The sequence below is a fragment of the Oncorhynchus nerka genome, linkage group LG4 (assembly GCF_034236695.1).
Source record: "Oncorhynchus nerka isolate Pitt River linkage group LG4, Oner_Uvic_2.0, whole genome shotgun sequence".
In the NCBI taxonomy this organism is placed as follows: Eukaryota; Metazoa; Chordata; class Actinopteri; order Salmoniformes; family Salmonidae; genus Oncorhynchus; species Oncorhynchus nerka.
In genome coordinates this window covers 78,182,654-78,198,351 of record NC_088399.1, presented here as the reverse complement: position 1 = coordinate 78,198,351, position 15,698 = coordinate 78,182,654, and the positions used below count along the sequence as shown (strand labels likewise).

At 42.5% G+C, this 15,698-nt stretch overlaps 1 protein-coding gene across 1 annotated transcript; it reads left to right on the top strand.

The window, feature by feature from the left end:
• Positions 1-14: 14 nt before the first annotated feature.
• LOC115128642 (fatty acid-binding protein, heart-like) lies at positions 15-1,426 on the top strand. The gene is made up of 4 exons (XM_029658683.2): positions 15-163; positions 352-527; positions 625-729; positions 1,185-1,426. Exons 1-4 carry the CDS (start codon positions 91-93, stop codon positions 1,236-1,238), a joined length of 408 nt encoding a protein of 135 aa, XP_029514543.1. The 5' UTR covers positions 15-90; the 3' UTR covers positions 1,239-1,426.
• Positions 1,427-15,698: the final 14,272 nt, after the last annotated feature.

The window sequence follows — 15,698 nt, the reverse complement described above, 5'->3', positions numbered from 1 at the left end:
CCGTGGCTCGTTCTCAACAGAGTGAGTAGAGTTGAGCTTGGACCAATAGACTGAACTGTTGGGAATATTGCAGATAGGCTAACTGGAAAGATGGTTGACAAGTTTGTGGGGACCTGGAAAATGATTTCCAGCGAGAACTTTGATGACTACATGAAAGCTTTGGGTATGATATATTTGTCTAATCTTAAATGATTGATTACATATGAATGTATATAATAATATACATATAACATGATGCTATGATAAGGCTAGTCATTTTTATTTACATAAATTAGTATGTATTATGCATTGGGTTGTACCACGCCACACTGTCAATACATCCCTCTTGACAGTTTGTTCTCTGTTGTGCAGGTGTTGGTTTCGCGACCCGACAGGTGGGAAACCGCACCAAGCCCAGTTTGATCATCAACATGGACGACCAAGGAATGATCTGTTTGAAATCTCAGAGCACTTTCAAAACGGTTGAGGTTAAATTCAATCTCAACGAGCCTTTCGAAGAAACAACCGCAGACGACAGAAAAACAATGGTTGGTTTTGATTTTTAAAAATATGTGTGTGAAAGTCCGTTGATTTGGGTTAACGGGTCATTGGAAATAACTTTTATTTTTTTCCTTTAATCTTCAGACCGTTTTTAGTCTTGAAAATTGCAAACTTGTGCAAAAACAGAAGTGGGACGGCAAAGAGACAACAATAGAGAGAGAGGTGACTGGTGATGGAAAGTTGATAGCGGTAAGGAATCGTTTTTTAATTACTTATATAAATAAATAAAACGTTTCTCAAATGGTCCTGTAGTCTTTTTTGACATGTTTGTAGTGCTTGTTTATTTGTAAATAACTTCTAGACTTGACAGACTAATGTAAAAATGTATGATATAAATGCATTTAAAAAAACTTTTTTCACCACAAAGTTGAAATGTTGCCAATGAAACTTGTTGGGAAAGTTAAGTCACACTTGACTATATAAAAGCTCAACCATTTTACATCTGACATTGAACAAGTGTTTTATCACCCTTTAACCTAAAACATATGCTGGAATGTGTATTCCTGGCTCTTCGCCTGCACCTGAAACATCTCAACTCTGACCTACTGTAACACACCCTATTTTCCTCTCCTATTCTCCTCTATTCTCCTTTCCCCTCCTCTCCTCTTCCTCTCCTCTTCCACTCTTACTTCTCATCCTTACAGAAATGCATGATGGGAGATGTGATTGCGGTGAGGACATACATGAAGGAGGTGTAATGGGACTCAGGACCATTTTGTTTCGGATGACGACAGGCTCAGTTCAATGAGCAGCAAAGCTAAAGTTACAGCGCGTATTGCTCATATTATTCATTGTATTGCCAAACAAATTTATGCATTGTAATACTTCAATATAATACATTTGGTTATAAACATTGTTCTGGTTTTAATAAAAAACGTTAAATTTCCCTCTGTTCTCATTTGGAATTATTGCACGATGTCTTGGTTGGATTCTCCAGATGTGACAGTAGGGACAATATTGACCACTAAAGACTTACATGTATGTTTTACTTTTTTAACTCTAAACATATAAAAAATAATGAGACATAAGACAAAAACACATTTTATTCATAGACTTTGACACAAAATGTGGGAGATTTCATCCCATCGTGTTGCCACATTTCTCCTTAAATAATAAATAACAGATGTCTTTCTTGATTGCAATGAGCTTTAACAATGAACAAATCCATCATTGTTTTCTGCAACAAATAATTAAGTATATTTGATTATCGCAAACATGGTATTTGTCAGCTCCCTTGGCTTTATCATAACCATGTGTTTAACCCATTACAGTCTTGGCCTTGTCTAAGCCGGGGAAGGGGTTCTGGTAAGCTATATGGAATTGTTTTAAGAATGTCATGTCAAGGATTGTTTTGCTATTTGATTTCAAATTTTAAGACCCCTTGAAAGATCCCCCCAAAATAAAATAAAAATATTTGCTGAACACATGCATTGAATAACATATTCACTTGATGGAGCAACAGATAGTCCCTCTCCCCAAAAAATCTAAAGGAAGTTTGTTCTGAAGTGTCAGGAAAGATTTGTTTTAGTTTTCTTGACATATATTTAACCCCTTTTTTGTCACTAAACAGTCTCCATATTCTGTATACTTCCATGTTGTTTTTAACTGGTACCGGGGGGGGGGGGTCTTCAGATGAGTCTTGTGAGGCCTGTGGGCATCCTAGAGCAAATCAAGCGACATGTATGTGTTTGTGAGAGTCTCACCTTTCCACAGAGTGGAAGCCCAAACTATATAGCCTAAACTGTTCGGACTCCACAGACAAAAGTTGGTAGATCGGCTGTACCGACTTCAGACGAGTCCCAAGACACTGAGGGTCGCAAATAGTTTCTAGGCCAAACCGTACGGACGTCACAGACGATTTTGTGAGAAGACCGATTTTCAGGATATCTCATGGTCTGACAAGCACGGTGGATCAAGACATATCCAACGCAAAAAAAAAATGATATCTCTAGTTTAATCTGACAGATTTATATGGGGATTACTTTTATTATGCTAATTTAGCTTTAGCTAACACTTTCAAACACTGTACAAGTCAAATTGACATGGAATGTAGATTTTGAAGGATTACTGTACAGTACATCAACACGGACAGCCTATTTACTGTATGTTAAGATGTTTTGCTCAAAGCTAAATTTGAGTGGTTTGAGTCATAACAGGACTGTCAAGAGTTGAAGACCTTGTGAAAGTTTGAATATCAACAGGAGCCATTGGAAACATTTTTCATCTCAACCCCAAATCAACGTTTATCTGTTTAGTTTGTATTTGGATCACATCCAATAACACACTTCTCTCGAGCATGGGCAGAACAAGACAAATTAAAGCTACGTACTTCAAAATGTTCAGATGGAAGGCTAGCTAAGCCTGGGAGGTTTGGAGGGGTCAAGTAGCTAGATCTTGGAAAGTTACATGATGAATGCTTGTTGTTGGCAGGGGACCACCAGACCTACTCTACTGGGATGTGAATGCTTTTTGATTATCAGAGGGGACCAGTGTTAGAGGTCACAGAGGATATGTATTCCTTTCCTTTTTTTGGTCTGGAACATTTCTCATGTTGTAGGCCACATAGTTGCAGTGGTGCATAACTTAGGGATCCCAGAGCATTGTGGGTCTCCCTGGAGTCACTCCCTTTGGCAGGGACTCGAGCTGAGATTGTTCCAGAGAGCGACAGTTAGCCGAAAGCCACTTTCCCATGGCAGGAAACAGAGCAGATATACTGATTGTGGTTAATGGCAAAAACAGCTGAATTAGGTGGAACTGTGGGCCAACTCTCCACCGACATCACATTTAGGCAGGACAATGCGAACAGGCCACTGCCTACGCTGTATAAAGTTTGCACAGCGGGTGGGTTGCCAAGTTTATCACAGTTGCAAATGCTGGTAGGATAAACACAACTTGAGACGTGCAGCAAAGGTATAGACTGATTGGTACAGTGTAGCAGAGCCAAGTTGAAGTTACAGACTGCTGTACACACTAATGGAAGTCTCTTGCCCACATACAGCGTGATCAAAATATTTCATCAATATTTTGATATTCATATGGATGACAATAGGTCACATGAGTACTGTTGGACCAATGACTCAAGGTTCATAATTATGATCTTTATTTATTTATTTATTTCACCTTTATTTAACCAGGTAGGCTAGTTGAGAACAAGTTCTCATTTACAACTGCGACCTGGCCAAGATAAAGCATAGCAGTGTGAACAGACAACAACATAGAGTTACACATGGAGTAAACAATAAACAAGTCAATAACACAGTAGAAAAAAAGAAAAGTAAAAGAGTCTATATACATTGTGTGCAAAAGGCTTGAGGAGGTAGACGAATAATTACAATTTAGCAGATTAACACTGGAGTGATAAATGATCAGATGGTCATGTGCAGGTAGAGATACTGGTGTGCAAAAGAGCAGAAAAGTAAATAAATAAAAACAGTATGGGGATGAGGTAGGTAAATTGGGTGGGCTATTTACTGATGGACTATGTACAGCTGCAGCGATCGGTTAGCTGATCAGATAGCAGATGATTAAAGTTGGTGAGGGAGATAAAAGTCTCCAACTTCAACGATTTTTGCAATTCATTCCAGTCACAGGCAGCAGAGAACTGTAAGGAAAGGCGGCCAAATGAGGTGTTGGCTTTAGGGATGATCAGTGAGATACACCTGCTGGAGCGTGTGCTACGGGTGGGTGTTGCCATCGTGACCAGTGAACTGAGATAAGGCGGAGCTTTACCTAGCATGGACTTGTAGATGACCTGGAGCCAGTGGGTCTGGCAACGAATATGTAGCGAGGGCCAGCCGACTAGAGTATACAGGTCGCAGTGGTGAGTGGTATAAGGTGCTTTAGTAACAAAACGGATAGCACTGTGATAAACTGCATCCAGTTTGCTGAGTAGAGTATTGGAAGCTATTTTTAGATGACATCGCCGAAGTCGAGGATCGGTAGGATAGTCAGTTTTACTAGGGTAAGTTTGGCGGCGTGAGTGAAGGAGGCTTTGTTGCGAAATAGAAAGACGATTCTAGATTTGATTTTGGATTGGAGATGTTTGATATGAGTCTGGAAGGAGCGTTTACAGTCTAGCCAGACACCTAGGTACTTATAGATGTCCACATATTCTAGGTCGGAACCATCCCGGGTGGTGATGCTAGTCGGGCGTGCGGGTGCAGGCAGCGAATGGTTGAAAAGCATGCATTTGGTTTTACTAGAGTTTAAGAGCAGTTGGAGGCCACGGAAGGAGTGTTGTATGGCATTGAAGCTCGTTTGGAGGTTAGATTGCACAGTGTCCAAGGAAGGGCCAGAAGTATACAGAATGGTGTCATCTGCATAGAGGTGGATAAGGGAATCGGCCGCAGCAAGAGCAACATCATTGATATATACAGAGAAAAGAGTCGGCCTGAGAATTGAACCCTGTGGCACCCCCATAGAGACTGCCAGAGGACCGGACAACATGCCCTCCGATTTGACACACTGAACTCTGTCTGCAAAGTAGTTGGTGAACCAGGCAAGGCAGTCATTAGAAAAAACGAGGCTACTGAGTCTGCTGATAAGAATATGGTGATTGACAGAGTCGAAAGCCTTGGCCAGGTCGATGAAGTTGGCGGTTGATGGCGGTTATATCGTTTAGTACCTTGAGCGTGGCTGAGGTGCACCCGTGACCGTCTCGGAAACCAGATTGCACAGCGGAGAAGGTACGGTGGGATTCGAGATGGTTAGTGATCTGTTTGTTGACTTGACTTTCGAAGACCTTAGATAGGCAGGGCAGGGTGGATATAGGTCTGTAACAGTTTTGGTGTCTCCCCCTTTGAAGAGGGGGATGACCGCGGCAGCTTTCCAGTCCTTGGGGATCTCAGACGATATGAAAGAGGTTGAACAGGCTGGTAATAGGGGTTGCGACAATGGCGGCGGATAGCTTCAGAAATAGAGGGTCCAGATTGTCAAGCCCAGCTGATTTGTACGGGTCCGGGTTTTGCAGCTCTTTCAGAACATCTGCTATCTGGATTTGGGTAAAGGAGAAGCTGGGGAGGCTTGGGCGAGTAGCTGCGGGGGGGGGGGGGGGGGGGGGCTAAGTAGCCAGGAGGAAGGCATGGCCAGCCATTGAGAAATGCTTGTTGAAGTTTTCGATTATCATGGATTTACCATGTTTACCGTGTTACCTAGCCTCAATGCAGTGGGCAGCTGGGAGGAGGTGCTCTTGTTCTCCAAGGACTTTACAGTGTCCCAGACCTTTTTGGAGTTAAAGCTACAGGATGCAAATTACTGCTTGAAAAAGCTGGCCTTTGCTTTCCTGACTGACTGCGTGTATTGGTTCCTGACTTCCCTGAACAGTTGCATATCGCGGGGACTATTCGATGCTATTGCAGTCTGCCACAGGATGTTTTTGTGCTGGTCGAGGGCAGTCAGGTCTGGAGTGAACCAGGGGCTATATCTGTTCTTAGTTCTGCATTTTTTGAACGGAGCATGCTTATCTAAGATGGTGAGGAAGTTACTTTTAAAGAATGACCAGGTATCCTCAACTGACGGGATGAGGTCAATATCCTTCCAGGATACCCGGGCCAGGTCGATTAGAAAGGCCTGCTCGCAGAAGTGTTTCAGGGAGCGTTTGACAGTTGTTTGACTGCGGATATGACATTACTTTGCAGGCTCTCTCTGCAGTAGACTGCAACTCCTCCCCCTTTGGCAGTCCTATCTTGACGGAAAATGTTATAGTTGGGTATGGAAATCTCAGAATTCTTGGTGGCCTTCCTAAGCCAGGATTCAGATACAGCAAGGACATCAGGGTTGGCAGAGTGTGCTAAAGCAGTGAGTAAAACACACTTAGGGAGCAGTCTTCTGATGTTGACATGCATGAAACCAAGACTTTTTCAATCACAGAAGTCAACAAATGAGGGTGCCTGGGGACATGCAGGGCCTGGGTTTACCTCCACATCACCCGCGGAACAGAGGAGGAGTAGGATGAGGGTGCGGCTAAAGGCTATCAAAACTGGTCGCCTAGAGCGTTGGGGACAAAGAATAAAAGGAGCAGATTTCTGGGCGTGGTAGAATATATTCAGGGCATAATGCGCAGACAGGGGTATGGTGGGGTGTGGGTACAGCGGAGGTAAGCCCAGGCACTGGGTGATGATAAGAGAGGTTGTATCTCTGGACATGCTGGTTGTAATGGGTGAGGTCACCGCATGTGTGGGAGGTGGGACAAAGGAGATATCAGAGGTATGAAGAGTGGAACTAGGGGCTCCATTGTAAACTAAAACAATGATAATTAACCTTAACAATAGTATACAAGGCATATTGACATTTGAGAGAGACATACAGCGAGGCATAAAGTAATCGCAAATGTTGATTGGGAGAGCTAGCTAAAACAACAGGTGAGACAACAACAGCTAATCAGCTAACACAACAACAGCAGGTAAAATGACTAGGCAGAGAGGGTCGGATTAACAACACACAGAGCCTGAGTTCGCGGCTGGGGCCGACAGATAAAAAATAAATAAACAGAATGGAGTACCGTGATTAATGGACAGTCCAGCAGGCATCAGCTATGTAACCAAGTGATCATAGTGGCCAGGAGGCAACAGTAGATGGAACAGGGAAGCCGCCACTACGCTAGCGACACAGCGTTTAAAGTTAGTAGCCCTGGACTAGTAGGAGCGTCTGCTCCGGCGGAGGCCGGATGAAGGCACAGCGGATGGAGTATTCGTCGGCAGACCAGTCGTGGTGGTGTGGCGGGGCGCCATGTCAACAGAGAATCCAAGCCAGATGGCGAAAGATGTATTGTGGAATTTAGTTGGCTAGCCGGGAGATGTGCCTGGCTCACGGCTGACTGGTGCTAGATTCGTGGCAGTGGCGTTAGCCAATATATCCAATTGGTAGCAGCGGTGATCCGGTGCCAAGGTCCAGAGTTTATAGCAAGGATCCGGTGGAGTATTGGGCTCTAGCCGTGAATGAGTAGGGTTCGGGTGAACAGCTGAGTAGGCCGGGAGGTGGGCCTCAGGGATAGCTTCGGTACTGGGTACCACGGTGAGTGTAAGCTAGCTGTGAGCTAGCTAGCTGCAAGCTGTGAGCTAGCTAGCTGCAAGCTAGCTGTAAAGATCAGAAGTAGTGGCCCAGGGATTACGGCAGGAATCCCGTGTTGTTGTGGAGAGACAGTCCGATACTGGTAGACTAGCGAGTAATTATCCAGGCTAAAAACAGGGCTGGTATCTGTGCAGAAGGTAAAAGCCGCTAGCAGTGGCTAACAATGACTAAATAGCTTATAGCTAATTAGCTGGTTAGCTTCTGGAGTTTCTTGAATGTGTTCTAAAATTTAAAATAATAGTGATTCCGTATCACATTGGGTGAGGCAGGTTACAGGTATAATTGAATTAAAAATCAAAAAGAGATTGAAAATAAATTGAAATATGCATACAAAAAATACAAAAAATATAAAAGTACACGAGAGGACAAAACAAACGTCTTCACTGCTACGCCATCTTGGAATAAGTTATTAGTGTGTGTGTGTACATGTTATGTGTGTTTGTATATTCGTGTGTATGTGTTTGTGTGCTTGTGTGTTTGTGTGCAAGGGTACAAGTTCCTTCTGAGGCGAGAGAGACATCTAAAATAATACCGCCCAAGCCTTAATCCATACAAGAAAACATTACTATAACAGCTCGTAGTTCAGTGATCCACTGTAGCTGTGGCCAGAGGTAATTACAGCACCGTGAGGAATATCCTCAGAAAGAGAGTGATAAAGAGAGCCCAACATGAGATCTGTCAGAGGAGAGAGAGTCACAGTAAACATTAGAAATGTTTAACGAAACAAAGTTTTGTGAAGATAAATAATTGTATTTTGGGATACATATTAGGCTTCTGTCATTGTTTACCAAAGAAGAGAAAGTCAGGTCGGTTTCCCAGACACAATTTAAGCCTAGTCGTGGACTAAAATGCACTTTCAATGGAGATTCTACATTGAGCAATTTAGTCCAGGTTTACATAATCTGTGTCAGGGAAACCAACAGTAGAGTCCTGCTCAAAACTAATACAGCAGTGTCTGGGAATGATAAAGTTGTAACGGTTGTCATCTGGAGATAGAGAGGACCAAAGCGCAGCGTCGTTAGTGTTCATCTTTTTAATGGAAAACTGAACACTTCAAAAACACAAAACAAAAAAGTGACAACCGAACAGTTCTATCTGGTACAGACACACAAAGACTGAAAATAACCACCCACAAACCCCAACAGAAAACAGGCTACCTAAATATGGTTCCCAATCAGAGACAATGACTAACAACTGCCTCTGATTGAGAACCATATCAGGCCAAACAAGAAACCCAACCTAGAAACCCAACTCACTTCCTGAAAACAAAGAAATAACACAAGAACTAGGGTCAGAACGTGACAAAAGTCTACACTACAGGGACTGATACAATGTCTGTGTATCACATTAGGTCTATTCACACACCCAGAGGGATGTTTTTGAGACTGTGTGTGTGTGTGTGTGTGTGTGTGTGTGTGTGTGTGTGTGTGTGTGTGTGTGTGTGTGTGTGTGTGTGTGTGTGTGTGTGTGTGTGAGAGAGAGAGAGAAATGGCTAGCTAGTTAGCGGTGCGTGTTAGTAGAGTTTCAATCAGTGACGTCACTCTCTCAGAGACCTTGAAGTAGTTGTTTCCCTGTGTTCAGAGAGTCCCTGGTTTGAGGCAAGGTTGGGGAAAGGATCGCTGCCCGCACCTGCCCGCCAGTCTAGCATCCCTACTCTGGACGGCTCTGACTTAGACTATGTGGACAACTACAAATACCTAGGTGTATGGTTAACTTGTAAACTCTCCTTCCAGATTCACATTAAGCATCTCCAATCCAAAATTAAATCTAGAATCGGCTTCCTATTTCGCAACAAAGCATCCTTCAGTCATGTTGCCAAACATACCTTCGTAAAACTGACTATCCTACTGATCCTTGACTTTGGCGATGGCATTTACAAAATAGCCTCCAACACTCTACTCAACAAATTGGGTGCAGTCTATCACAGTGCCATCCGTTTTGTCACCAAAGCCCCATATACTACCCACCACTGCGACCTGTATGCTCTCGTTGGCTGGCACTCGCTTCATATTCGTCGCCAAACCCACTGGCTCCAGGTCATCTATAAGTCTTTGCTAGGTTAAGCCTCGCCTTATCTCAGGTCACTGGTCACCATAGCAGCACCCACCTGTAGCACATGCTCCAGCAGGTATATTTCACTGGTCACCCCCGAAGCCAATTCCTACTTTGGCCGCCTTTCCTTCCAGTTCTCTGCTGCCAATGACTGGAATGAATTGCAAAAATCACTGAAGCTGGAGACTCATATCTTCCTCACTAACTTTAAGCATAAGCTGTCAGAGCAGCTGACAGATCATTGCACCTGTACATAGCCCATCTGTAAATAGCCCATCCAACTACCTCAACCCTGTATTGTTCTTTTTTTTTGCTCCTTTGTACCCCAGTATCTCTACTTGCACATTCATCTTCTGCACATCTATCACTCCAGTGTTTAATTGCTAAATTGTAATTATTTCGCCACTATGGCCTATTTATTGCCTTACTTCCCTAATCTTACATCATTTGCACACACTGTATATAGGCTTTTCTATTGTGTCATTGACTGTATGTTTGTTTATGTGTAACTCTGTGTTGTTGTTTGTGTTGCACTGCTTCGCTTTATCTTGGCCAGGTTGCAGTTGTAAATGAGAACTTGTTCACAACTGGCCTACCTGGTTAAATAAAGCTGAAATGTAAAACAAATGTTTAAAGGAGAGCGATGGAAGCAAGACTGTTACACGTGTGTGTGTGCCTTTCATACACAGGGGTATCTTGTTGACCAGACAGCCTGGACATTACAGGAATGAAATCACATCCTTTGTGTCACATCTGGAAAGCTCCACTCGCAGTATACGTCCACCCACACCCTTCCGCTGTCCCCTTCCTCACACACACACACACACACACACACACACACACACACACACACACACACACACACACACACACACACACACACACACACACACACACACACACACACACACACACACACACACACACACACACACACACACCAAGGCTATAGTAGCCTAACACACATGTACGCACACACACATGCAACACAGTTTACGATAGTTCACTTTGTTTTCCTCAGCCTCACCCATTGGGTCCTGAGAACAGGGTATTTGATACGGCAAATATCGCTTTTACCTGAAATCAATAATCTAATTCGCATTTAATGTTCCTACCAACACTGGCAACTCTTACTGTGACCATATAAAAACACATTTTCTCCCCTCAGGTCAAATTTGTGACACTATCCTATATAAGATTTCATAACATAATCTTTACAAAAACACCTCTTCTATCCTTCTCTTCTATCCATCTCTTCTATCCTCCTCTTCTATCCTCCTCTTCTATCCTTCTGCAGTCTCTTCTATCGTCCTCTTCTATCGTCCTCTTCTATCCTCTCTGTCTTATTGATCTACTCAGGTTGTAACAGGAACTCTAAAGCAAACTTGGGTTCAGATAGTGTTTGAACTCTTTCAATTGCTTTGAGTGTTTGTGGATCCTGCTTGAAGTGCCCGGTGGGCGGTGTTTGCACTTTTGGGACTATTCCATTGGTTATATTGCACCAGACAAACTCAATCAAGCACAGCTAAAGCATTTGAAAGATTTCAAATACTATTTGAATCTGGGTCTACTCTGGAGTGAAGTGGACCTTGGGTACAGCCTGGTCCTGCGGCCTGCTGGGTAGAGAGGGGGTTGATGGGTAGGAAGGTTAGGTATGTCAGCCCTGGCCTCAGCGGAACTGCAGGGAAGCTGAATTTGAACTACTTCCAAATCCAGTTTAACTGATGATTGGATGAAGTCTTTCTGATTTGAACTGCATCAGCTCTGGGCTTGGGCGTTATGTTATGCAAGGAAGGAAAGGACAGCCTGGCCTGGTTTGGGTTCACTCCAGAAGCAACACACCACAGAGTAAAAAAGATATATATTTGTCAAGTGTTTTATGTGTGTTGTATTTCTAGGAAATTACAAGTCAATTAAAATACAGGGATTAGGGATTTAAGGTTGATCAATTGATGAACGAAAAGGCTGCTTTACTGTGCATTTACTGTCATAGAAGCGGGGTCGGCTAATCTAATGAGCTACATTATAGTCATATTTGCTGACAAGCCTGCAAGTGTTGAGTGCTGAAATAAAGAACTCATGTCCTGATATAAAAACTGTCTAACAACTTTTAAATCAATCCCCATTGTGTGTTGGAATTTTTCTGATCATGACCGACAGACCAACAAACCAGCTGTTACTGGCATTCTCACTCCTCATGGTGCCTCAAGGCATGTGATCTCTTATCTTTTGTAGGGTAATGCAGGGAGAGCTGTGAAGGAGAAACAATGTCTGTAGGTGTGGAGTGGCTAGGTGGGGACCTGAAGATACACTACATGTGGACACCTGCTCGTCGAACTTCTCATTACAAAGTCATGGGCATTAATATGGAGTTGGTCCCCCTTTTAATGCTATAACAGCCTCCACTCTTCTGGGAGGGCTTTCTACTAGATGTTAGAACTTTGCAGTGGGGACTTGCTTACATTCAGCCCCAAGAGTATCAGTGAGGTCGGGCTAAGTTTAAGTTGCATTAGCTTGAGGAGCTAACACAAGTCTTCAGGTCTTCAGGTTTAAGAAAGCTGCAAATGTACACCCAAATAATCTTGACCACCTAGGCCCAGGTTAAGAGACAGGTTGAGCCAAGTCCTGGACTAGGCTTAACCTGTGTCCGTAACACTGGCCCTTAAAGAACTACAGGGTTTGTTGATGCTCAGAGGTCAGAACATGGCTTGACTGTTAGACTATTGTCTAGACTACAGTCAGACTGTACTGTGCTACTGTCTACTAGGGAATGAGTCATTTAGGGTAAACAGTAAAAGATTGTGTCTGTCTTGATTCCTGTTCTCCAACGAAAATGCAAAGAGTGGGAATGACTGGAATCTCCTAGCTGTAAGATGTTGATATGGAGAACTGTTCTTTGTTGACGTCTGAGCTCTATGAAGCCACCACAGACTTCTAATGGAGGTGCTGGGGTCACAAGACAGTGGCCTTATCACAAGTCAGGCCATACCCACTGGGCACAGACGTCATTTCAACATCTAGTTTTCATTTGCATTTGGTTGAGATGTCAACTAACGCGAATTCAACGAGTAATCAACAAAAAATGCCACAATTTCATTGGATTTAGGTTACAAGTTAGTTGAAAAAAAGACTAAATTCCCTTACATTGATGAATTTTTGCCAATCCAATCAGTTTTCCACGTTGATTCAACATCATCACATATAATTATTTGAATGACTTGGAAACAACAATGATGGAACCAGTTCTTGCCCAGTGGGTATTGTTGTGGTGGTGTATTGTACATGGCTGGAATTCTTCCTAATACCTCACAGAACTTTGGAGAGAACATGATTTGTGATGTGAGACCAGAAGAGCTACAGTATCGTTGTTTGACTGAAGTCAGTAAAAACAATATTGGACTGTCTGCAAAATTTCTACCTTTTCTTCACGAACGAGTACACAGTAAAGTTCCATATTTTGAATAAAATTCTGTTTAAAGGCCCTGTGCAGCCAAAAACATGAATTTCCCGCGTTTTATATATATTTTCACACTGAGGTTGGAATAATACTGTGAAATTGTGAAAATGAAGATAATGCTCTTTTAGTGGAAAACTGTTAGAAAATACAACCTGAAATTTCAGCCTGTTATGGTGGGATGGAGTTTTGGCCTGTGACATCACCAGGCAGTAAATTAAATTAGACCAATAATAAAGACAGTTCCGGAAAGGATACTTCGGGATTTTGGCAATGAAGCCCTTTATCTACATCCCCAGAGTCAGATGAACTTGTGGATACCATTTTTAGCGCGTTGACTGGAAGTCTATGGTAATTGCTAGCATGCTAGTTAGTATTGGCTTGCGAAGCTACCTCTAACGTCCTTCATAATGGATGCAGCGACAATAAAATGGTATCCATGAATTCATCTGACTCTGTGGAAGTAGATAAAGGGCTTCATTGCCAAAACCCCGAAGTATCCCTTTAAGTGCAACAATTTAGACTGCAATATTCGGACAATCAGAGCCAAGATATCTTGGCACTGAGCAAAAATGAGAACATTTCAATTCCAGTATAAAACCATAACAATGTATACTTTGTTTATAGAATTTAGAATTGGTTGTCATTGATTGGTCACAAAATAAAGACACAAAATGCAGTTAGATCTTTACTGTGGTTCATAAACACAAAACAATAGGCATCCGAACTCCCTTGAACACTTTCAAGCACAATGCTGCACACAACACACACTTCCCCACAATGTAGGAGAAAGATAACAGGGTGCTGTAACGGGGCCTGTGATAGTCCAGAGGAAAAAGGAAACCATCTGTCATGAGCTGACCTCTCTCCAAATGGCTCGAAAAGCATCCGTCCACCAGTTAAAAGCAAAACAGTTCCTCTCCCTTTAACCCTCTCAAGTCTAAGTGAAATCTCAACAGGCAATTCCCAACTAACAACAAATGTTCCCACAACTTTAGAGAAGGTTCCGTTAAGAGTCTCATTAGGTCATTAACTAACGCTTTCATAGGAATGTTCCTGTGATGTGCAAGGAATGTTTCCAAGAGACCATTCCCTTAATGCTAAATATAACTTACCCAGAACGTGGTTACCATGTTCTCAGAACATTTCATGGGAACTTTGCAAGAACATTCATGTGTCCAGTTTTCTGTACGTTAGGGGAACATTCTATTTATGTTCGCAAAAACATTCTGAGAAAATTTTTAGAATGTGTTGGTGTTAAAGTTAGGAGAACATTGTCTTAATGTCAGCAGAATTTTTCTAGAACGTGGTAACAATGTTCTCAGAATATACAACATTAATTTTCTACTGTGTAATGTTTATGGGATGTTGCAAGAAACACTCGTGTCCAGTTTTCTGAGGGTTAAGAGAATATTCTGTCAACGTTCCACCAAACATACACAGAACATGGTTACCATGTTCTCAGAATATACAATATGAATGTTCTAGACATGTTTCATTGGATGTTGCAAGAACATTCATGTGTCCAATTTTCTAATGGTTAAGAGAATATTCCATCAACGCCCCACCAAACATACAGTCGTTGCCAAAAGTTTTGAGAATGACACAAATTGTCACGCCCTGATCTTAGTTATTTATGTTTTCTGTATTATTTTGGTCAGGTCAGGGTGTGACGAGGATGGGTATGTGTGTTTTTGTCCTGTCTGGGTTTTTTGTATGTCTATGTTTTTTTTAAATGTTTAAATGTCTAGGTAATGTAGGTCTATTGTTGCCTGAATTGGTTCCCAATCAGAGGTAGCTGTTTATCGTTGTCTCTGAATGGGGATCCGATTTAGGTTGTCATTTTCCATTTTGGTTTTTGTGGGTTATTGTCTATGTATAGTTGCATGTCAGCACTCGTGTTATATAGCTTCACGGTCGTTTTGTTAGTTATGTTCAGTGTTCGTTCTTCCATTGAAAGAAGATGTACGCTTATCACTCTGCGCCTTGGTCTCCTCACTATGATGCACGTGACACAAATATTAATTTTCACAAAGTCTGCTGCCTCAGTTTGTATGATGGCAATTTGCATATACTCCAGAATGTTATGAAGAGTGATTAGATGAAATGCAATTAATTGCAAAGTCCCTCTTTACCATGCAAATTAACTGAATCCACAAAAAACATTTCCGCTGCATTTCAGACCTGCCACAAAAGTACCAGCTGACATCATGTCAGTGATTCTCTCGTTAACACAGGTGTGAGTGTTGACGAGAACAAGGCTGGAGATCACTCTGTCATGCTGATTGAGTTCGAATAACAGACTGGAAGCTTCAAAAGGAGGGTGGTGCTTGGAATCATTGTTCTTCCTCTGTGAACTATGGTTACCTGCAAGGAAACACGTGCCGTCATCATTGCTTTGCACAAAAAGGGCTTCACAGGCAAGGATATTGCTGCCAGTAAGATTGCACCTAAATCAACCATTTATCAGATCATCAAGAACTTCAAGAAGAGCAGTTCAATTGTTGTGAAGAAGGCTTCAGGGCGCCCAAGAAAGTCCAGCAAGCACCAGGACCATCTCCTAAAGTTGATTCAGCTGCAGGAT

Bases quoted from the DNA above. Each gene is read 5' to 3' on its own strand.
- LOC115128642 (XM_029658683.2), top strand. From the start codon at position 91: ATGGTTGACAAGTTTGTGGGGACCTGGAAAATGATTTCCAGCGAGAAC. The intron at 164-351 runs GTATGATATATT...TCTGTTGTGCAG, and splicing joins TGACTACATGAAAGCTTTGG to GTGTTGGTTTCGCGACCCGA. The intron at 528-624 runs GTTGGTTTTGAT...TTTAATCTTCAG, and splicing joins CAGACGACAGAAAAACAATG to ACCGTTTTTAGTCTTGAAAA.